The following is a 23,858-nucleotide window of genomic DNA, read 5'->3' on the forward strand; positions in this document are numbered from 1 at the left end:
AAAAAAAAAGCTCCCCCTTTTTATTCAACAGAATAAGAAATTAAACACTTGTGGGCTCATTCTAAAGAATGAATGAAATTGAATAAGCTACCTAGCACTTGAGATTCCCAGCGAGTGCTTGAATAGAGCAAACCTCCTGAGTTGAATGGATTGCCTTTTGGGACCAATTTGTCTCTTTTCACTCTTTATTCCTCCTTTTTTGCTGACAGATGTACAAAGGCGGAACTGCGCTGTGCAGCTTAGCTACATGCACCCACAGCAGCTGTCACTTTTGTCGAGCAAGTTAATCAAGCAAATGCCACCATATCCCACTTTCTATAAGGAACAACATGTTATAGACAGTAGTCTTGGGAGACGGGGAGGGAGAGAGACTTTATTTTAACTTTGAGGAGCTGGGATTTTTTTTTCCCCTCTGTAGAATAAAAAAAAAAAAGGAAAAAGGGGAAAAAAAAAAGCAGCCAAACCCGGTAGCACAAGCTGACACTTTTGTTTCCCGGCAGAACAAATATTTAATATGATTTTAGCTCTAATTTGTACTGCAAGGAGGGCTGTCCGCTTTTAATTAAATTTAAGAGACTTAGGGGACGAGGTTAGAAAAGGAATGGAAGCTTTTTGTTTGCGTTTGCGCTTGTTGATAATCATATATTGATTGTCAATCGCTAAGCCAAAAAGATTAGTGTAGTAAATACTATTATCTGAATGCCACAAGTGAAGTGCTCGCTTCCCTTCCCCGCTACTCCCTTTGTGAGGCAGTTTGAATCACCGGTTGTTATTTATACATTTTCTTTGATAAAACCAACTTGTGTGGCTGATTTTTTTTAAGCCCTGCCTCATTAAGTGCATAATGGCATTTACGTGTGGGGCTCGCCGCTTTTTAGCCTTTCAGGCTTAAGCTGATATTCCTCTCTCACAACCGTGTTTCAAAACTTCTGATGTTCACCAACAATTGGATACGCACCAATATTGTATGGATCAGATGCTCTCTCGCTATTGCCAAAGACCATGAAACAACAGAACGGGATCTGCAAAGAGGAACCCGAGTGCTCCCTTCCTGCTGCTCACCAGGCAGATCCTTGGGTTGCTTTTCCATCACATGGGATTCCTTACGTGCACACACTCTTTAGGTATGTGAAACCACACTGAAGGGTACGTCTTTCCTACAGCTCTACAGAACACAGACGCAAAGCGCTGAGAGGTCTCTGGGCAGCCCTCTTTTTGGTATCAGAAAGGTACTTTTCCCTTAAACTCATCTACCTTTTCTTTCAGAAGATAAATCTAAATTTTGGTAACAGACAGCACTGTGCAAATTGAACTTGTCCACACAGGTGAGAGTTTGGGATGTGAGAACGCCCCCATCCCCTGCTCTCACAGCACTCAGTGGTGGGGCAGTCGGTCCTTATGGTAGCAGTGCACATCCTGATGCTCAGCCAAAGCTCTATTAATCCCTACATTCAATCCATAGAGCTCGAGTAGAGCGCCAACCAGTAGATAAAAATCCCTAGAAACCTCAATATCTTTTTTTTTTTTTCTTTTTAAAATAGCATTTCTTCTCTAAAAACCTCACGCCTGTGCCTGGGGTCCCTCAGTCACAAGCACACTAAATAAGCAGCCATACATCTTTTTCAACCCTACAGACCCCCCCCTCTGTCCCAACACCCCTGTCCATCTCCATGACACCACTGCTGTGGGTGCAGGCAGTGTCCTCAGCACTGCAGTTCCCACTGCCTTTCTCTCTATGCCCAATCCTTTAACAGGGAGGTTTCATTCACACTGACGATGCAGCTATACGAGGGAGTTATTATTTGATTAATTAGTATTATTTAATAATGTCACAGTCCCAGCGTTGCATAATAGGGTTAAGCTGCTAGCCAGAGCAACTCATCATCTGTCTAGGATGCAAATGGCATCACCGAATTACATTATTTTTTTTTTTTTTCCTTTCTTCCCAAAAATAAACCACGCATACACACACACACACACACACACACACAGAGAAAGAAACACACTTTGCATGGTGTAAGAGCTCTGCCTTCAAACAGAGGGAAATTCAGAATGAAAGCAGAGCTGGGCACCCCGACGTGCTGCACGCTTCTTGCAGTACAGATGGCACCTGTGCTCCCCCACTGCCCGCAGACACCCAGACTGGCACTGCCCCAGGGTGACCATGGGGCCAGGGTCGGCCCTGTGGTGCCTTCTGAGGATGGGGCAGCTATATTTGGGTGCTCAGCACACAACTCCTAAATGAAAGAGCTTCTGCATGAAAGCTGCTAAAGCAACACACAACCACTTCTGTACCGATTGCCTGTTCTCAAACGCTTTTTTTTTAACCTCTAAAATATTCCCTGCTTATTTCTATTTATTTTTTTTTTCTAAAAAGAAATGAAGTTGACATGCTAAAATTTGAGTTCCTATATAAGGAAGCTGGGTATAACACCGTATCCACACAGAGCGCTGCTTTTTTCCTGTCCCAATCACAGAGCCTCACGGATGCAATGCAATCCTGATGCAAGGCTGATCGATGAGGTGCAGCCCAACAATGCATGCTAAGGAATGTTTTAATTGCACTTCTTATTAGATTGAATTGGAAACCATCCCAAAGCGGGCTATGGGGAAGTGAAGCTGAGTCCACCACAGTCTATACACTCCCTATGGCAGCTCTGGGATCATTGCCTTTAGTGCTCCTCTTGCCCTACTCCTGTTGGGGCCACTCACTGCTATGGGGGAGCACACAATCCCACACCCCAAAACAAACACTGCCCTCAAAGTGCCGCATGGATCAGGGCAGCACTGACCTTGGAGCAACAGAGCAATCAGGCTGCCTGCTTAGAATGATTAATGGAAAATCTCCTCTGGAAAAGAAATCAAATTAACTGTCTTCAACCAAATGTCTACTGGAACATGAAAAGCTGTTCTGATAAAGACATTTAGGAGGAAAAAAAAACCTTATGAGCATGTAAAATCCAGTGACAGATCTAGGACTTATTTTATTAAGAGTCTCCCTAAAATAAATTAAACAGAGCCTACTGAAATGAACACTCCATGGGAGGACAAGAGCAAAAAGACGCAAGGCCGCTCTCTGCACGTGCCCATAGGGCTCAGGGGTGGGAATGGGATGGGACAGGACTCAGCTCCTCTCATCCAGGTGTGGGGAATGGAAAGGGCTCCCAAAGGAAAGGGTGCATCCTCCAGCAAAGGGGATTTGTCCCCACATGGATAATGGACATCACCATTATGTCCCTTTCTCTCCCAGTGGTGCAGGTGTGGGTCCAAGGCAGTGTCCTGGGCTCTGCAGATCCACAGAGGACAAAAAGCACGTCTGGGGGTAGAGCTGCCCAACTGCCTTCATAGCACAACTCGTTCTTGGGAGAAAAAAAGACAGGCAAAAAGCAATGCAGAAGAAACAGCTCAGTGGAGGCCATATCAGGACAGGAGTGGGAGAGAGTCTGTGCCCTAATGAGCAGTCTCGCTGCGTGGGAGGGAGCGGGATGCTGTCTGTCCTGGGGAACACACTGCGTGCAGCTGCAGGCAGCAATGGGATGAGAGCTGAGCCCTGCATCCGTTCTTCCCTGATCCTGCAACCCGAACTCCTATGAGTAATCTAATGCACGGCGAGTAGCAGCACTGACTCACGGCCTGACTGCTGGGTGCGAGATCGGGAGGGGATGGGGGGGTGAGGAGGGCTCTGTTCTGGCATTTGGTTGCACTGCGTACGGCTGACTGGGAAGAAATGCCACGGTCCTGCAAGCGCTGCTCGAAGGAGCTGCCAGCATCCAAATGGGAACTGCACATCCAAGCAGGAATCATGCTGAAGTCCAGAGCTCTGATTTTAGGAAGACTCACAGTTCCCTGCATCCTTCCTGCTCACCACCCCTGGCACTCGGCAGCCAGCTCCCAGTGGACAGTCCTGAGCCATCAGCCTGATGCTACTGCTGCGCTCTTGACTGGAAAGGCAGGTGCTCTTCCCCAGGAGGTGTGACACCAGGACAGCACTGCTGCCTGCAGAACCTGCAGAGCGGAGCAAAGCTCTGCCCCTGCTTAAGTCCTGGGGATGGACGCTGGCCTGAGACTGAGGCTGTTCCCCTGCTGGCCCTGCCTGGTGATTTGCTACTGCAGAGGACTTCTGCGGTTGTCCCTTCTGCACTGTGCTGGGCATGGACAGACTGAGGCCCAGATCCTGCTGATGCCACACTGACACCAAGATAAGAAATCACCTTTGCCCTGCAGACACGGGGGGGCTCATGCTCAAGTTTTATGGGAAATGCTCTGTCTGATGTCACAGACCTTCCAGCAAGCAGAACACGGTGACAGTGAAGTGGTAGAAGTGCCTCTGCACCGGGCAACGCTGCTGCCTCCCGCATGGTATCACTACGTGATTAAGTGCTTACCAGACTTCTTGGTAAAGGCAACCTTCCTGATCTGATAACTGCCAAGGACAAGCCAAATACGCAGGGTCAATCCATGCACGCTTAATCCCCAGAAGGCAGATTAAGTGTATAATTGACCCATATAATCCACGTATCATCTCCAGTGAAATGTTTTCCATGTCCGGTTTAGGCAGACGTGGGCCCATAAGAAAGCTATCAGAGGCACAGAATTACCATGGCAGTGGATTTCATCAAAGTCAGAGATGGCTTTTTAATCACTGATCTCAGGGACTGCTAGATTTAAGCAGATGAAGCGGCACTAAGCATATCTGCCTTAATCCTTATCTTCTACTCAGGCTGGTGTCTTCAAGAAGTACAAGGAGGAAAAAAATAAATTAATTTTTTTTTAGGTCCTTAGAAGCTTCTCTTGGTGTTTTGATCTCTCATATCAAAAGCATGTTTTTGTTGGTTGTTTTTTTTTTTTTTTTTTTTTTGTTAAGATATTGCATTAATCATCAGAGAGAAAAATGCCATCTGCGCTATTTAGAGACTGCGGCGGGATGCTGGAAGTGGAGGATGGCGGGCGGCTCGCCGGCGCTCGGAGCCTTTTGTCTACATGATGCTCACCCGCGGCCGGGCAGGGAGTGCTCCTGCTCTGTGTCACAGCTGTGTGTACCAACTGATGAGGTTGGCACCCACACTATCTACTTTTCAGTCATTCATCCTCTGCAGCACATATATGCCGGCGGGTTGAAATCTGTGCTGTGCGTACCTAAGGGCGCACACACGTGCACATGTATAAGCAACTTCCACTACAGCACAGCCCTTGCAAGCACGACTCCTGCTGCCTTCAGAGAAAACTGTGGGTGCACAAAATCTGATCCTACCACACGTGAGTGCCCAGAGCTAAAGGGGAGCTGAATTCTGTGATTGGTCAAAGACTCCAAATCACCCTTAAACACTCCCATTCTGCAGTTCAGTGTCCACATCTCTACGGGAAAAAAGATGCAGTTTTGGACTCTCTGTCAGCACCAAACCGAGATTGAGATCTCTGTGCTGCTGCGAAGCATCGCAGCGGCTCAGTCCTAAAGCACACAGAACCTCAGGGAAGGGCTGCATGCCACAGTTCTATTCTTAAACTCCTCTGCTACCAGTGCTCTGTACCAACGGGGCCTTATTACAGTGTTTTAGCTTTAAATGTTATCAAATTAGTGAGCCAGGCCAAGTAAATAAGTCATGTTACTCTGCAGTAAACAGCACTGCCAAAAAGCTAGTTAGGTTTTGATTACCAGCAGAACTCCACGATCAATCTGTTCGTTCAATGATCCCAAGAATACAGATTTTTAAAATTAAGACGATGACTCTATTTTGGGGAAAAAAAAAACAACACCCAACCCTGACTAATTTACAGAATGAAGAGGATTAATGCACAGACCACACAGAAATATTGCAATAATCTCCCACAAACAGCAATATCCCCTGAAGAGTACAGTCCTGTACTGCAGTACAGAGGGAGTGGTGTAGGGAGAGTTGGCTTTGGAACTAAGAAATGGTATAAAATGCCCAAAGCCATGGATTAACCCACCTTCGGTTGGGACACGGCACTCTGCAACCTCTGCTATGGGGAGGAAACAAAGAGGGAAATGAACGAAAACACTGGGCAGGGCTGCGGGGAAATGGGGCGACTGGGAACAACACAGGGCTGCAAATCTCACTGAGCGTGCAGGAGGCAACCTCACTCCATGCAATGCTGCTCAAAGCCAAAAAAAGACAGAAGTCTTTTTTTAATGGCACAGAAAAGTAACTGAGCCCTGCAGTTTCTCTGCAGCCAGAGAGGTTTACTTGCCACTGGCACCACACTGCTGCCCGGCGGCCCAAAGCAAGGCTCACCTGGTTGGAGCGAGCACTGAACTCATTGAGGAGACAGCCTCCAATGTGTTCATAATCTCGCTGCTCAGAGGAACCCCCACACTACGAGCACTGCTCCACAGCTGCACTGAAGGGAGCGAGAACAAAGTGAGACCCAAATCCAATTCAGCGCCACAAAGACCTTTTTTTTATCTTAAGAAAAGGACAGCTCACTACCACTGCTCTGAGAAACAAGACCAGCGGAGCCTGAGGACCAGGGCTGGGCTGGGCTCCGTGCTAACTGTGTCCCCTGCCTCCATGCCAACCTCAGCCCCCCAGCACATCGCGTGGGTACAACACACAGCACCACGTCCCACTTGAGGTTACCGCCCTCCAACGGGAGCAGGGAAGATTTGTGGGAAGCAGGGGAGAACGGAAAGATTTTGCACTTCTTGCTTTCCACCAAGGTAGCTGCTCTTTTTTCTGTTGTCACTGTTAATTTGTTTAAAACACGGCTTGGTAAAACTAAGTACGAACGGATCAAACTGAAATCAATATTTGTGCTAATTACAGCTTTTGGAAAATTGGAAATAATGGCCCAAAGGGTATAAACACACCAACTGTGAATCACAGGGAAACGATGAGGGAAAAGGCAGTGTGGGCATTGAAAAGAACAGTCCAGATGAGCTCTGGAAATCTAACTGCTCGTGGAATGCAATTCCCCACAAGCGAGCAGTGCACTCACAGGCCTGCTGCAGATGGAAGCGACAGGCTTTTGTTTTTGTGGTTTGTTTTTTCCTCCCCGTGCCTGCTCGATGGGCTGTGCTCTGTGCGGGGCCAGCAGCAGCAGCGTGCTCCGTGCATGAATGAGGCGCTCTCAGTGGATATGGGTCATGCTAGTAGATGTACACAGTAAGATTATTTGACTCTAATTCATGCCACTTGATATAATGTGATAAAACATTTGACATGAGAGATAAGTTCCATTTTAATCTGGGAGGGTAAGGGGGAAAGAAAGAAAGGGAATTAAGAAGGAGGAAGAGGTTTCCAAGGGAAAGAAAATGCGCAGAAAGAGAGATATCGAGTAAAGGAGGAGGTTGGCTGGAAGGAAAGCAGCTTTCCCTACACACTGAGGAAGCAAACGAGCGAGTAGAGAAAGCAAGTCAGATTGTTACAGTGCCAGAGCCGGGAGCTGGAGATGGCACTGCTGAGAGGAGGGAGGAGAGGGGAACAGAAGCTGCTTCAAACAGAAATCGCTGTATGGACAAATACCCTAGAAGAGACTGAGACACTAAGGCTACAGGCTGGCCATTAGCAGAAAACCTTTGCTCTAGAACAGCTACGAGGACAGAAAGGCTGTAACACAACAGTAGCAGCAGAAACATACATTGGTTAACATGCATCCAAAACCAAACAAATGGGCATCACAGGTCACTGTTCTCTCACAGGCCAATGCATTTATCCCGTGCAATAAAAAAACTCGAACAACTGGGTCAGCCTCCTGCCACGCTGTTGAGACCATGGAAAATGTGTCTGAACCTGACCTCTAGTGCCAGGAACCATATCGTGGAGCTCCAGAATGTCCACTCCCAACCAGGAGTGTGCTGGTTACCTTTTAAATGAAAATTTGGTATACACACGATTTGCTGCCAGTTTTGGAGAGCTCGTCAGTGACAGACACTGTGAGTTGTGCACAGGAGATAGATGATCCTCAGCAAATGAGCTCCAATTTTCACACTGAGAACAATGACCGAAATGTGCCGTTACAGAGAGAGATTCTCCACAAGCTTAAATATAGTCGGGGCTCTCTTAGAAGATGCTGTTCCCTTGAAATCCAGGCACAGACAGACCAAGACACAGTACACTAGAGTAGAGATTTAAAGCAGGCAGAGAGCAGATACGAGCCTTAGTCAGAAAGAAAGGAAGGATTTATTTATTTTTTAAAGCTATAACCAATAAACTTTCTCAAAATGTGACTTATCCTCCTGTCTTATTTTGTCACATTTTGGGTCTCTCCTGCTTGGTGTCCAAGGAGGAGAAGGCATTTACTTACATCAAATAACCTTTCTATATACATCTCCTCATTGACCTTATCACGCAGGACATCCTGAGAGTGGCGGACAAATGTCACATAGGCATCAGCAACATCCATCCCTGGTTTCTGCATGGGGAGAGAAGAGAGAGAGAAAAAACCATGAATACATCACAGGAGCAGCTCCTCCGCATACCCTCAGCACTGCCTCTCTTCCTCCATCTCTCTCCCGCCGTCCTCGTGCAAATCACCCCTTCCTTACCTGCTGTGATGGGGACGGGGACAGCGTGCCCATGCCCAGCACAGAGCCATGCAATGACACCAGACAGGGATGAGAGCATTTCCCTAAAGAAAGTGGGAACTGATACCGTTGGAGGGGAAAATGCTTTAAAAAAATAATAATCCTGAGTTCACATTGCTTGATATATTGAAATCCAACTTACCTCAAAGGAAAGCCATTAAAATACTGTAACACGACTCATTACAAGAGCTGCCACAAAATCTTAAATTTCCATGGCACATTGCAAGTTTGTTAATAACTAGTGTCATTAGTTTCCATTACTGTGATTTACCTCAGATCACAGAGTATCGTTTCTGTGCAAGATACGATTGTCAGCCGCTGCAAATTGAAGTTAGTTAACACATCTGTGTAATTTCCAGGGTGAAAATGAGGACAGTTTGGAAAGCAGTAGGAAGGGAGTTTTTTAATACAAAGCAAACAATTATCAAGCGAAGGGCCAGCGCTCAGCCCTTGGGAAGCTAGTAACATTTCTTAACACCTACTGAAACAATGACAAGGTATTAATTTGAAAAACAATGAGGACAAACAAACGTGGCAGTAGTCAAGTGTTACACTTTCAAGCAATTTTCAGCAGGCTGATCGTGCAAGGTGGCACTGAAGGCATTGCTTTGTGTTGGGCACTAGCAGCAGTGCCTGCCGAGCTAGATTTAACTGGTGGGTATCTGCTTAACCAAGCCATTTCTCCTCTTTCCCCTGCAGCAGGGACCTGAAGCAGCACCGCGGTGCTGGCTGGCGGTGGGCTGGGAGTTGTGTGGGGTTGGCTGCTGATTTCGTCAGAACCAATGTAAACATTCAAGTGAGCAAGTGGGAGAGACAGCCATCGGTGTGGGAGAGACCACATGGACTTGACATCATCTCCTATGTTGGGTGCCCCGAAAGAACAGTTCTGTGCTCAGACTCATGGTGACTAATACTAAAATGCGCTTGACTGACAAAGAGTGTCAAATAAAGAATCTCCACATTTGCTAGGACAGGAAAAATGAATTCTGTGCCCTTCTGTATGGGATCTGCTGAATCACGGCCTGAACCTCTGATTGATCACCTGAGGTGAGCAATGAGTCAGCTATGGGAGCACAGGTGAAGGCAATTCACCTGTGCTGCAGGAAGGGGTGGAGCCTGGCTGCACCTCTCCTAGACCCATTTAAAGCTGACTGCTGGGGAAAAGGATCTCTCTGGAGATCTGCTCTGCTGGAGTTTCATAAGTGAGCCCAGGATATGGGTAAGTGTCCTATCTTTTCTGCTTTGGTGTAATAACTACATAGCCAAGCTCCCTGGTATACCTCATAACTGTAACAGCTGTACGTTCATTGATTGTACACCCTTTCTCCAAAGCTCTCAGTAACTTATTTCTACTGCTCAAAGAGAATAATATGCAGATCTCTGTGCTGGGATATCTCAAAGCAAACAAGAGCTCTTGATGTTCCAGAGCCTGTCCTCTCCATGCTGGACTAAATGTGCAGTATTTCACTGGAAAAGTCTATCTATCTATCTCAGGAGAAACAGTGCAAAAGATGCAGCCTGCCCAATAAATTTGTCACGTTGTCATATGAGAACATGCAGCAAAATTGCATCCATGAGATGTCTGCTCACTACACGTGCAGGCCACCAAATTCAACTGAGTCACTTCTGATGTCCACCGACCGGACTGAATGCAGGATTTGTGTGCTATATTAAGGACTAATCTTTTTCATTTGTAATCACCTCTCTGCCTATAACATAACAGTGACTCCCTATTCCATCCAACATTCACAAATGATACTTCAACTTCATTTAACTGTATGTTTCTGGCAAGTAAGTGCTCCAAGAACTTTAAGGTCTCTCTGCCTTATCAATCAAGGTCTAATTAGAGCTGATGACATATAATTTTTCTGTACCAGTTACAGGAAAAAAAGGAAAAAATTATTTTCATTAACAATTTCTCAAACACATGTTGCTAGTTCACCATTTTCCAAAAGTAATAATAAAGTCTTTTTTTTTCTTAAAAGAGAGAAATAAACCAACAATTAGAAGAACAAAAATAAAATAGACTAGCTAATGTGTTAGACGTCTGTTGGCTCAGTTCTAACATATCTGGACCTTTTTGTTTGGAAATTTTTTTGTATTTGCACAAGTCCAAATGAAGAATTAACAGAATGCACTGCTCCTGTTTTTATTTTCAACTTTTTTTTTAATTTTTAATGTGATTCAAGCCAATTGCATAATGGTGGTACCTTTTTGACACCATCTGCAAAGGAGTGCCTAAAAAGCTTCAAAGGTCTCTGTAAGAAGGTAAGTGGTGACATTTTTTCCAGTTCAAATGTTAGAAGTGTGAGGGCCGATGGTTCAACCTTGGCTGTTAATGTGCAATGTGGGTTGCTACACATGCCATAAAACAAAGTACAAAGCAAATTACTAAGCAAGTTGTTTAAATTGTGCTTACGGGTACATCCACGTATTTGGAAGCAGCCTTCACCTGTAAAAGGAACAAGAACAGAGTCACCATCAGTATGCTTTCAGGCTTTTCCTTTGAGAAGCTGCAATAGCTCTGTAGGCAAAGGCTCAGGACAATACTCAGGAGGGGGAAAAAAATATGTTTCCCACCTAAAATAATAGGGAATAGCGGTGTTTTTGTCACTGGGACACATACCTTCGCTGCTCTACAGGCTCTAATAGCAACAGATGAATGTGGGCGTTGTGCTTCTCCCTCCTCTCCTTAAGCGAGCAGAAGATGGGGCTCACCAGGACACACTGTTATTGTCCTGGGGTGGCCTCGTTCCACACTCAGCATCATGTATGACTCCGAGCTGTGCCCGTCCCCGTGGGAGCTGTGCCCAAGGGTGCAGGGGTGGCCCCAGTGAGCACCGTGTCTCTTTACACAGCCATAGGCTCCAACATGAGCACTGTGCCCGTGTGCATCCCACCTTGCACCACCTGGGGTGCTTTGGCATCAGGACAGCACATTCACATCGTGCACCAGAACAGCACCCAAAGCCCCTCAGCCTCCTCACCACTGTCAGCAGCACGACGATACCCGATGACCTTTTTTCTGCCCTTTTTAAAGATGCTGTTTTCTGGAGAGTACTGCAGGGAGGATCGTGCACTCTGAGGTGTCCTTGTGAGCCTTTCAGACCCCAAATGTGGTTGCCTGTTGCCCGGCACATGTGGTAGGGTGGCCCTGAAGGCCAGGTCCAACTTTTCCAACTGAGCAGCTCCCAGCTGGCCAGAGAGACCCTCTTACCAATGCAGCATAAGGCACTGTGTCTAGAAAGTGTCTAGCTGGGATTTTCCACAACGCTTCTGCTTTTAATTAGGGTAAGCATTGCCGGCCATCTTTGTTTGGGTGTAAAAGCTCACCTGCTTTTAAATATTTCTAAAGCTACCATTAAAACAGCCTAAATATAACACGCACACAGTTGCATCTTGGGATGAATAAATTATGTGTCCCGAATGAGAGAATGAATGTATGTGTGAGACAGAATGTGAGAGTGGGTGGAAGTACTCATATGGTGTGTGTGGGGGGTGCATAATTAAGCACAATGAGGCGATACAAAAGACCAGACTGGTGGTAATTGCTGAGGTGAACGCTGCAAGCACTCGCAGTGCCTGGGCAGCAGGTGCATGCAGGGCAGGAGGGGCTATGGGGTCGTCCCCAGTGCTGGCTCCTGGGGGCAGAGAAGGCTGGAGGGGTACGGGGCAAGTCCCAGCCATGTGTTGCCAAGCAAGTGGCAAAACAGGGAGCTGGTGGAGTCACCATCCCTGGAGGTTTTCAAGAAAAGGGTAGATGTGGCACTAGGGATATGGTTTAATGGACATGGTGATGATGGGTTGGTGGTTGGACTATCTGATCTCAGAGGTCTTTTCCAACTTTAATGATTCTCTAAAACCTATGCCAAGCGCTGGCTTCCTTCAAAGATGAGCTCATCTCACTCACAGGTATCCCTGATCCCAGCAGCTGCCTGGGCACCTTGCCCCAGAGCTGCATTTATCCTCACTGCTCCCTCCTGGGGCAGCAACCTGGATCGGAGGGCTGCTGGGCCCAGCCCAGTGCCACCGCCTCTCCTTCCCCCAAGCCAAAAGGCAGCGAGAATAGCTCAGGCAACTTCCTGCCATCCCCCCCCTCCACCCACAACAAAACTGAGCTTCTTCTCCTGCCCACTCCCCTTTAATCAGAATAATTACTTGTTTTTCTTTAAACTCAGATTTGGCTACATTCAGTGAGATTTCCAAACTGCCGGATGTTGTGTGATTTTTGCTAGGCTGCCGTTTTTCACAAATGATGTGACTTTGCCATGAAACGTCTCAGTTTACCATACAATTTTTGTGCAGAACAAAAATAAGATCTTTTACTTCTGTCTCCCTCGGGTAATATGCAGTCTTTAGTTTTAATTACCGTAGGTGTAATTCTCCGCCTACGGAGGCCATCCAGATTAAAGGAAATTTTAGCAGCTGTCATTCCTGTGACTCAGTGGAGCTTCACATGCAGACACCCATCCAGGGCCTGGGCTGCTGCTGAGATGCACTTGAATGTGGTGACAAACAGAAATAAAATTTAAAGAAAAAAAAGTCTGGCCAAATTTAGAAGGGTATTTTCCTCTCAAAGTGCTCTGCAAGGGGAAGTGGCTAGTGAGAATTTATTAGGACAACAGATGCATTAATTTTATCTCAAATTTCGAGGCAAGAATTGGAAATGAGGAGAGCCTACTAGGTGATAAAACTGTCTGTCACAAGACCCCTGGTTACATGCCACTTGCCGAGAGCCTGGAAAACACGCGCTGAAAGAAGTCAGGAGAAGGGGGTGGGAGACTAATGCTTCCTAGATCTCAGTGGCTTGGACCATAACACTTTGTTGTATTTGTTCAGACATGGAAAACGTGGGAGGTGGTGCAAGCATGCTGTAACAAGAGAGAATTTCTGTATTTAGCACTGGAAAAACCAAACACAGAGAGTTGCAGGGAGTGGTGCTGCTCAGCACAGGCTTCTCAAGCACACTGCTGAAGAGGTCAAGGCTGTCCCTCAGCCTCTCCTTGCCCAGCGCACCCAGTAAACACTGGGACCAAGTGAGAGATGTTCCCTGCCCAGCAAGAAGCCCCCTGCTCCTCTGCAGTGCCTCTTACTCCTTGCTGAGACCCAGGAGAGACATTATGGCTCTCCACAACTCCCTGAAAGGAGGTCAAAGAGAGGTGGGGATCAGCCTCTTCTCCCATGTAACTGACAGGACGCGAAGTGATTGGCCTTCAGTTGCGCCAGGGGATGTTCCAGATGGACATTAGGAAAAAATTATTCTCAGAAAGAGTGGTGAGACATTGGAACAGGCTGCCCAGGGAGGTGGTGGACTCACAATATAGGTCTCACAGACCTGGTGGTCTATGAGAATTTCAGTGCAACTTTCCAAGCAACCCCGCACACATGCATTTGAGTGCAATCTCTTTTGTGAGCCCAGATGAGAGAAGGCAAGTGCTCTTGTAAATTCTGTATCCATGCACATTCAGAAGACCTTTGGAAATCATCTACTATGTGTTTGCCTTAAAAAGCTGTCCAAAACCCTTTCTGGAATGCAGTTCAGATTGCTAAGTCCTTGAGGATACTGAGGCCAGTTTTGCCTGGATTTTTGTCCAGTATGTTTCTAGTAAACACCTAACGTGATGAGCTGTGGATTGCTTATGCAGTGCTGGGGAGAAACATGACATCAGAGGCACCTAATCCATAACCTTATGGTTAGGGTATTTTCCCCTCTCTTTTCTAGAAAGAAAAATGGCACTCTCTAGATTTCCTTTATTTAGTTTCTTAAAATGCTCACTGTTACGGCTAGAAGAATGAAAGGAACACACCTGTCATGCAAGGTGGCAATGAAGCAACTTCTTTAACTAGGGAATTTGGATTTATAGTGCAGCTTCATGTGCTTCCTCAACAGAATGAACTCCACCAACCTGAATGATAACTGATCATTATCTTTACATGTTGCTACAATATGATGCCCTATGCTTCTCAGGTATCCAAGTACTGAGCACAATGTTTGTCTGCTCCTGTGAGAATTTCAGTGTCCAAATATCACAGAATGGCACAATTATTATGTAGCTGATTTAGTCCTGGGAGAGCAGGAGATTACAGCTCAGGAAAAAAAAAACAACAAGGAAAGGAAGACATTGTCTGTACTTACAGTAAATGACAGGAAAGAAGAAAACAAAGTTCCTTCATCGTATCTAGACAGTTTGGCCAAGACTCCTTCCAAAATGGTGACAAACTACAAACACAAAAAACACGGTGATTATTTTCAATAATTGAACAAGGGTGTATAAATCAGCTTTGGCTTCAGAGAAGGCAGTGGAGCTCTCAGCATTGCCAAAGGGATGGACAACGTGGCCTCACGCATGAGGCCATGGGACGTGGGGAAGGGATGTGGGTGCAGCATGGCATGTGGCAACCAGCACAGCCTCTCCCAGGGAAGAAGCTGGTGGTCCTTGCTCCAGTACACAGTGTCAAGCATGCAGCTAGATGGCTGTTCTTGTGGAAGAATCCAACTGGCATATGTTTAAAGGTCTCCACTGTATAATAGGGATGACTTGTTCTCAGAAAGTTTGAGACTACAGGAAAAAACACCCTGCCATCTTCCTCCCTACCTCCCAGCACCCTGTGTGTTATCACGGCATACCAGACCTACACAACACTCCTTGGGAAATGCTGGCAGCCGATCTAGAGGAGCTGAGTCTGATTAAAAAACACAATTTCCAAACAATGAAACCTGACATTTGGGAATGCATTTCCCACTACTGTTGCCTGTAAATGACTTTCTTAGGAAAGCATACGGTGATTTTGGGTCCCTTTGGTGATTATCGGGGCAGTGACCACCCTGAGCGACACCCAATGTCTACACAGCAGTGCTACCCAACTGCATGGGCTGATGCTAGTACCCCACAAATAGAAATTCCATTCTTTAAAACCACTTCTGGGCTAGTATGCCAATCCTGCTAACACTGTAATGCATCTCATGCAGTTCCTAATCATCAAAGATTCACCATGAAAGGGTGGGGAGATTTATGATCTTTCCTGTGAAAAACAAGAAGCCAATTCAACATCTTAACGTGTCATATTTTAATGGAAACACATATTAAAAAGCAATGTTAGCAGTGAATCACTTCACCTGAAGCTGAAGGTTACCTTTGCCACTAGGAGTGTTATCATTTCTTTGACAGTTTCCTCAATTAGTTCATCTATTTTTGAATGGTACTGGTGCTAAAGAAAAATAAAAGGAAAGGTGGAGGAAAGTATTAGCATTGATCACAGGCAAGAGCTTTATGGTCATCAGTCTCTTCCTGTGGCAAACTACAACATTGCAGCAGTATTAGCCTGAAGAACTATGCTGCTGATTCTCATGTGCTCTACTACAGTGGCCTGCGTTTATTTACACTTAGAGACCTTGAATCCAGGCAAATCCTCCATCAGTTTATGAAGTATGGGCAACCCTTCCCACCTCTGCATGCCCGCAGCTCCAGGAACCTCAGCCACACAAAGGAGGGGAGGCTTTGCCATGACTGGGAGTTTTCAATGGGCTGAACCACCAAGGTACTTCAGCAAAGCACTCAAAGGAGTGTGATGTGTCAGGTTCAGCAGGTACGAAGTTAAAATAAAGCACTTGTCCAAATGCTATGCTCAGAGACTCTAAAACAGATTTTAAAGAAACCCAGCAAATGGAGACCAGTTTTTTTTCTCATGCAAAAGATGGCAGCAAGTGCAGAGCTCTTTGCATTAGCAGCCCTGCAGCTCACCTCAGCACTGGTGACCGCAGCCGCTGCTCGCAGCAGCTCTGTGTCTGTCTGCAGCCCAATTTCTGCACAAGCCAAACCTTCCTCAGCTTGGGAGCTCTGCTGCAATCAGCTGCAATATGGCTAGAATAGGTACTAGAATACAGTCTTCTACTAATTTAGAAAAGACCTGTTTCCAATACAAGATTTAATTAGTGAAAACATACAGTATATTCTTATTTTCAATGGACTGAGAAAATGCTGATTATGACTGCTTTCCAACACAAAACATTTGATTTTTCAGTCAAACATTTCAAGCATTGGTGCTAGTCACTATATTCATTACCACTTGGCATTAATATTGTTTTAAAATGTTAACATCAAATCACATTGAAAGAGACAAATCTGCTTTAAATACTAATCAGACTTTGGGAACGAAGACTGTGAGGGCTTTACAAATGCTAGACGCTGGTCTCAATGTCTGTCAGCAGTCTGAACTGCTCTACTGTTTTTTTTTTTCGTTCTGTGACAACAACACATTAACACGGGAATTTAGAATGAAGAAAAGAAGTCAGACACACTTACCCACTCTTTAGCAAACTTTTCAGATGATTGGGGACAGAAATAAAGAGAAAAGTGCAAAAGACAGGAGAAAGAAAATATGAAGATAAATAAAAAACAAATTAAAAAAAAACAACAACACAACAAAGGACCTTTTAAATGTGGTTACGATGACAGCATCATGCACAGCAACAGAAACAATTAGCAGGGAAAACGAAACGTGAGCAAAACCTTCCACTGAAATGTCAGAAATTCCTCCTGTAGTATTTGCAGCAAGTACAACAGGACATGAACCATCTGCTGACAGTCCCCTATGGGCTGTCCAACAGCAGGGCAGAGGTCTGCAGTACTGCCCACATGCCCACTGGGGCAGGGCAGGCTGCTCCCACCTAAACATAAACCAACAAGCAGTGTTTGCATTTGGAGATTCCATTTCAATGTCAAGACAAACATGAGTCCCTTGTAGAAGTCACTGTTACCTATGATTGATGTGTTTGATATAGTTAGGCCTTATCAGCTTGCAGGTGGACCTGGCACAGCTGACACAGCTGGAGACCTGGCTGTAGGTTGAGAGAGACTGGTAAGAGTGGGATATGGGTGAGAGTTGATGATGTCCTCAGCACACAAGGCCAGGACTTGCTAAGGAAAATGCTATAGGAGCTGAGTGTGTACTGGGGTTGTCTTCCTCACCATGTTTTCCTTCTGGAACTGTATTTTGTGTGTGTGTGGAAGACTTTTGGCTGACTCCTCAGGAAGGAAACTGCAGGTGGTCAGATTGGGAAGGCGAGGAGGAGACAAAGAAAAGAACAAGGACAGCCAAAGGGCTGCCAGGGCTCTGAGATGGAGGAGAAATGAAGGAAGTGTGGAAGAGGGCTGGTGGAGGCAGGGCTTAGCACCAAGCTGATCAGATGAAATGTGATGGCACCAGTCTGCACTCCTCCATTCCCAGAAGAGGATGCTTAAAAAGCAAATAAGAGCACTGATGGAATAAAAATGCAGCTCTGATAGCCGGAGAGTGCCCTAGGCAAACACTGAGGCAGTGTCCAAAGGGCTTTGACCACACCTTCCCATTAGGACACAAAATCTGGGGCAGTCCCAGCAAGTGAAAAGTGATGCCCAGCGCAGCATTCAGAGATGGCTGGCTCCTAAACCAGCCTTCCTAACAACATTTCCCTCTGCAATACCTAGGAAAATGCCTGAGGTTAAAGATCACCCAAGTGGTTTGCTTTGCTCAGTGCAGCCACAGCCACAGCTGCTGGCAGAGTTCATTGAGGCTTTCTATTAGCTCTATTATTACAATCCGTAATCAGCGCACTACAATGATTCAACTTGACTTTATGTGATGAGTATCTTGCCTTGTCATGTAACAGATTGTGTGTACGTTGTATTTCTCTAAGGACCATCTGACCTTAGATATTAAATAGAAACATACTAGACCAACTGAGAAACATTTAATACATACATTTATCCCCTTAGATGTATTAAAAATTCAGAGGAAAAATAAATATTTAAGATGGTAAAGTATGTTTACCAAATGTTTTAACAGCTGCCTTTAGAGACAAGGAAATGGAAATGAAATGATGGGTGTTTGTTTCACAGGGTAATGCTCTCAAAATGCATTCAAATATCTGATAAAGTGAGCAGAACTGAAGGTGGGCTTCAGAGAAAGGCCACAGGGTGGGAGGGAGCCCCAGAATGAGGGCAGAAAGTGCACCAAGTCTGCCTGCCCACGTACAGTGCCAACAAGGAAAAATCAGAAGGCTGTTCCATGCCAAAATCTCCCTAAAAACCCTAAAAAGTCTCTTCCATCATTACCACTGGGACTGGAAGAGCAGCGGTGGCATTCTGCCCCTTTGTCCAAAAGCAGAGCTCTGTTCCTTAACCTTGACCCATCCTTTGTACAAGCACCTCAACCCGCAGCTTCAGGAAGAGGAGGCAGGGGTAGCCAAAATGAAAAGCAAACTGATGGGGTGTAGGAACACACATTAAAAGGAAGAAAAGAAAAATGGAGAGTGTACACCATACTGCAGCCCTACACGGTAACTTATGCACTGCTAATTTACATCTGCTTTGCAGGTCTCTTAATTCTGCTGTTAAAACCTCTTACCCCTGTAAGTGCTGCTTGCCACAGGCTCAGTGCTGCTATGCCCAACACATCCTGCAGCAGCTCAGGCAAATCTGCAACCACTGAGCATCACACTGAGCAGGGGAAAACGCAGAGAGGGCCTGGTCATGCTACAAATGGAGGCAGTTGTGCTATGCAAACACTTCACCTTGAGATTTTATGAATGCAATGAGCTTGCATTCAAGCTACTGGAATTAGCTTGATTTCCAAAATGTCCCCATTAACAACTCAAATCATTAAAAACCCAGAAATCACCAAGCTTGCTGATTACAGCCTGTATTCAGAAGTCACAACGGAATTTCAGTCTACTTATGTAAGTTATTATTTCTTTTTCCATTCAAGAATCTCGGCAACAACTTGGCACTGCTGTTTTCCATGTGCTTGTGTCCAGAAAACAGTCATACATAGAAGTCTGTTGCTGATACCTGGCTCCAAAATGGGGTTAATCATTTAATACATATGGTCATCTCACATTAAGCAAGCTTCAGAGGTACCTTATGCACACCACAGTCCTTGAAAAAATTAATCCTAAGTGACTGGGATTCTGAGTGTAGATATTTATCAGATTTATCTGAGAGCAACGCCCTGCATATTCATCTGCACACTCTATAAGGAAGGCTACATTCACAACTGATAACACATCTCTGAACCCAGCACAACAGGAGATAGGAAATTTCATTACATTGCCTTTAAAAGCTGTGAAAAGAAGAACCTGCATTTTTACCTCCTGGCCCATTTCCATGCTGCAAAGCTTTGTTGACTGAGCTTTGGCATCTACCATGACATTAAACATGGTGCATATTGATTGAGGGACTCGGAAATCTGTTGATCGGCTGGTTTTCTGCAGTTTTACTTCAAATGCAATCCTGGTTCTGTTAAGGAAAGCAGAAAAAGATGCTTCAGTTTCTTTTTAAAATACCGAAGCTAGTAACAATGTGAAACACAAGGCTTAGAAGAGTTCAACAAAACAGAAAGCTGAGTGCTACTGGGAGCGTTACAGTACAATCGTTACAAATGTGCTTTTACTAAAAGTGATTTTCCAGTTTAAAAAGAAACACTTTCCCCAGAATACACACTATTTATAAAGTGTGCAACGGTTTCAGAGGCACTATGACTTTCTCATGCTTGATAAACAGTGTGATGATGCTACAAGCAGCAGTGTCAATGTACACCTATCATTTGGATGCATTAGCTGATTTACAACCACAAACAGCAAGCCTGGTGCATTAAAGGAAGCTACTATTGCCTTATGATATCTACTACAAAAAATGGGAACTTCTTCACTGCTTGACTGAAAGAACACTGTTGGATCATTATGATTTTGGGTCTGTATGACTTTCTTTGCTTGCCAAAATTTCCTAAGTGTCTCAAAGTTCATCCAACTGATCTCCTTGAGAATAGAATCATGGAATCATAGAATCACAGAATGCTCTGGGTTGAAAAAGACCACAATGATCATCTAGTTTCAAACCCCTTCTATGTGCAGGGTTGCCAACCACCAGACCAGGCTGCCCAGAGCCACATCCAGCCTGGCTTTGAATGCCTCCAGGGATGGGGCATCCACAACCTCCTTGGGCAACCTGTTCCAGTGCCTCACCACCCTCTGCGTGAAAAACTTCCTCCTAATATTTAACCTAAACCTCCTCTGTCTCAGTTAACACACACAGTTATGTACAGATGAACATACATGAGCCCACATACAGCTTTTTGGAAGTAAAGACTACATAATTTGATCTGTGCTGTGTATGAAAATACCAAGCTGTGTGTGACCAGCATCAGGAATCCCTGCAGCACGGTGGGCACTGCTTCATCTTTCTCTTGAGCCCCTCAGCAGATTCCAGAGGTATCTGCTTCACTAATCTAACCTAGCACGGAACAATTATCACATCAGACAGAATCTGCCAACAAATTAACATAGAAGCTTCTATTTAGAAATAACAAATAATATCTGCAGCTCAGGAATAACTCTGATCTTGAAAGATCCCCCAAGGTTTACACAAATGAAAACTAGTTTACAAATGTGAAACTCCTGTTCTTGGGATCAGATGTGAACTGGTATGAAGGTCCTGCTGCCTGGATGTATTAGCAAAAGAGCTCTGCCTTGCAAGGGCTGCTTTCCTAACAGCCCCGAAATACAACCAAACGTGGAAGGCGGGGTGGCTCCTCCATGGCATTCAACAGTTCAGAGACAGACGCGAAGAAAAATGTTGTGTCAAACTGAAATTGCTAAAGAAACCTTAGCCAGGCCCTGTTTGCAGGTGATATAAATAGGGAAAGCAGCATATTGGTTTACATCAGCAGTGGCATTTGAACTGATTTAATTACCAGTGCCAGATTTAGCCTGGACTCGGGGACTAGAATCTTGATAATTACTGAAAGGACCAAAAGTGACTGGGATTTTCCATCTCCTCGCAGAGATGAGCATATTCCTACTTACTTACGCTCAGAACCATTATATATAGTCATACCATTACAAGCTGGGCCAGGTTTTTGCAGAGGGGCAACTTATTTGTAGAAGAGTTGGAGCAATTGGGAAAAAGCCAGCTCTCAAGCACAAAAATCCTTCCTCAGATGTACCTGGAAATGTGCTTATTTTTCCCAGTTATCTCAGCCAATCTCACCTGATCTTATTTCTGCAGATCATCATGGCTACAGCTGCACTGCAGATGCAGCAAAATTGCCCATTTTATCATGAATCATAGAATGGCTTGGGTTGGAAATGATCTCTGATATCATCTAGTTCTATCCCTGTGTCATGGGTAGGGCTGCCAACAAGCGGGCACCAGATCTGGTTGCCCAGGACCACATCCAACCTGGCCTTGAACAGCTCCTGGGGGGCCAAGTTCAGTTTCAAAAGGAGCAGAGCCCAGAAACTGCCCTGTGTTGGCTCCAATAGTACATTTGCTGCTTACAGGAACAAACAACGCTGCATTTGCTCTTAAATAATGATCTGACAACTGAAGATTGGCTTTCACGCCAGCCAAAGGACTAAAACCAGCTGCTGCAATGAATGGTGGCTTGCTCAAATCAAGACACCACGACCACCTCATTGCATTCAGAAGGGTGAGAGCAGGCCTCGAGCTGCTTGCTGCCAGCAGGCGAGCCTCCTGCCTCCATCTCAGGGACCAACCATGCCTTCTCCTATGGTGACGTTGGATATCCAGACTGCGAGAATGTGTGAACAACAAACCCCATGCTCACGCTTGCAGAGTGGCCAGGCAACTGCGGTACAGAACAGCCACATCACACATTGCATCTATTATTAGCAGTACCAGCTGGATTTGGCACTCGTTTTGCCTTTGGTCTGTCTCTTTGTCTATTAATTTTTGCGCGATGGAATGCAAAGTTCATTTCTTCCTCCTGCCTAATCAGCTCTGACACCAAATGAACATAAATTACTGTGGGAAGTTTGACAATTTAACGGTAACATTTTGTTTTCAGAATGACAGCTGCCTGTGTGTTTGAAGGTTTTTAAAGAAACCTCTCTCTTTTGGAAGATCTGCAGGTGAGCATCCTGCAACGTGCTGATGATACACTGGCTTTATTCTTTCAACAGCAGATGTGAACCTGTGTGCCAAGCTACACTATCACCCTTTTAGGAACCACTTTTTCTTTTTTATTTTCTTTCTTTTTTCTTTTTTTTTCCCCCATGGATCTGTGTTTTCTAGCTGGGATCTTACTAGGGGCTATGCCTTCAACATTCAGCCCTACTAACACCAAACTGCACTTACAAAGACTCAGCCTCTCATGAGTCAACAAGTTAACAGCCCGTAAAGCTTGAAAGTGTGGGTGGTTCACTGCCTTACTGTATTCTCGCGAATACAGAATCACAGAATAATTAAGGTTGGAAAAGACCACTAAGATCATCCAGTCCAACGATCAACTCATTACTGCCATATGAATACACACTCTGCAGAGTCTCAACAGCAGACGTGCTTGTGGAGCCCGCAGCCCACAGCAGTGGGTGCCTTTGTGCTCAGCTGGTGCTGGGCAGAGGTGAGCTGGGGCCATAGTAAAGTACTGATAGTGAGACAAAACCAAGTGCTGCTCCCTGTGAGCTCCTGTCTAGCTCGTGTGCACACGTACCTCTTCACACAGGACTCGATCATGTCACTCGCCATAAGCTTCAAGCGCTGCTCCAAGTGTTTCCCAAACTCCTCCTCAGGCCAGTGCAAATCCCGGATGAAGGTCTGTAGTGCATCCAGTTTCCAGAACAGATCTTCTGAGGTGCCTGATCCGTTGCTGGCAGGGCAAAAGGAGAACAAAAGTCATAGGTGGCATCAGGCTCTCTGTAACCTGATGTGGAGACCATTCCTGCAACAAGTGTGGAGCAGACAGTAGTTTCATACACAGGACAACGCTGGCAATCTCCACCATCAGGATTTTGAGTTTTACCATACAGTTGCCTAATCTACCTTGCTGTCATAACTCACAAAACTCTCCAGACCAGATGAGTGAGACAACACCGAGTCACACATATCAACAGGAAGAATGTGTGTATGGTAAAAATCAGCCTTAGTTAATAACCACATTAACGTATGCGATTATTAAGAATTAAGGCCAGAAACTGTGGTAGAAAATCCTCGCTCAGTAATAACTACCATACCGGAATGTATGCAGTTATTAAGATGTGGGATCTCATGCAATCCTCCCCCCTCCAAACCGTATCTTTAGGTGGCCTCGTCCCGCCCGCTGAGGGCCTGGCTCCAGGGAAGTGGCAGTGCTAACAAGTGGTGCGCGAGGACACGCGTTAGCTCTTAACAGCCGGAACAGAACGGGGGTAAGTCCATTGAGCTGGGCATCTCAAAGCCAGGACTTTTGGCTGGATTGACTGCTGCACCTCTCCACAGATCCGCCTCTTGCAAAGGCATCTATAGGACAACAGATTTTCCTTTTCTTCTTTTTTTTT

The 23,858-nt window shown here is 45.5% G+C and overlaps 1 protein-coding gene across 4 annotated transcripts in view; it reads right to left on the reverse strand.

Annotated features, from left to right (window-relative positions):
* CADPS (calcium dependent secretion activator) overlaps nt 1–23,858 on the reverse strand; it is a 147,048-nt gene that overhangs the window by 8,291 nt on the left and 114,899 nt on the right. For all 4 annotated transcript variants that reach the window (XM_031555608.1, XM_031555609.1, XM_031555610.1 and 1 more), the window contains 6 exons: nt 23,036–23,191; nt 19,674–19,821; nt 15,680–15,754; nt 14,682–14,765; nt 10,965–10,997; nt 8,266–8,373 (listed from right to left, as the gene is read on the reverse strand). In XM_031555608.1, the coding sequence (XP_031411468.1) occupies nt 8,266–8,373; nt 10,965–10,997; nt 14,682–14,765; nt 15,680–15,754; nt 19,674–19,821; nt 23,036–23,191 (604 nt within the window). The remainder of the gene's footprint in view (nt 1–8,265; nt 8,374–10,964; nt 10,998–14,681; nt 14,766–15,679; nt 15,755–19,673; nt 19,822–23,035; nt 23,192–23,858) is intronic.

Source organism: Meleagris gallopavo, chromosome 14 (assembly GCF_000146605.3).
Source record: "Meleagris gallopavo isolate NT-WF06-2002-E0010 breed Aviagen turkey brand Nicholas breeding stock chromosome 14, Turkey_5.1, whole genome shotgun sequence".
NCBI classification, from domain to species: Eukaryota; Metazoa; Chordata; class Aves; order Galliformes; family Phasianidae; genus Meleagris; species Meleagris gallopavo.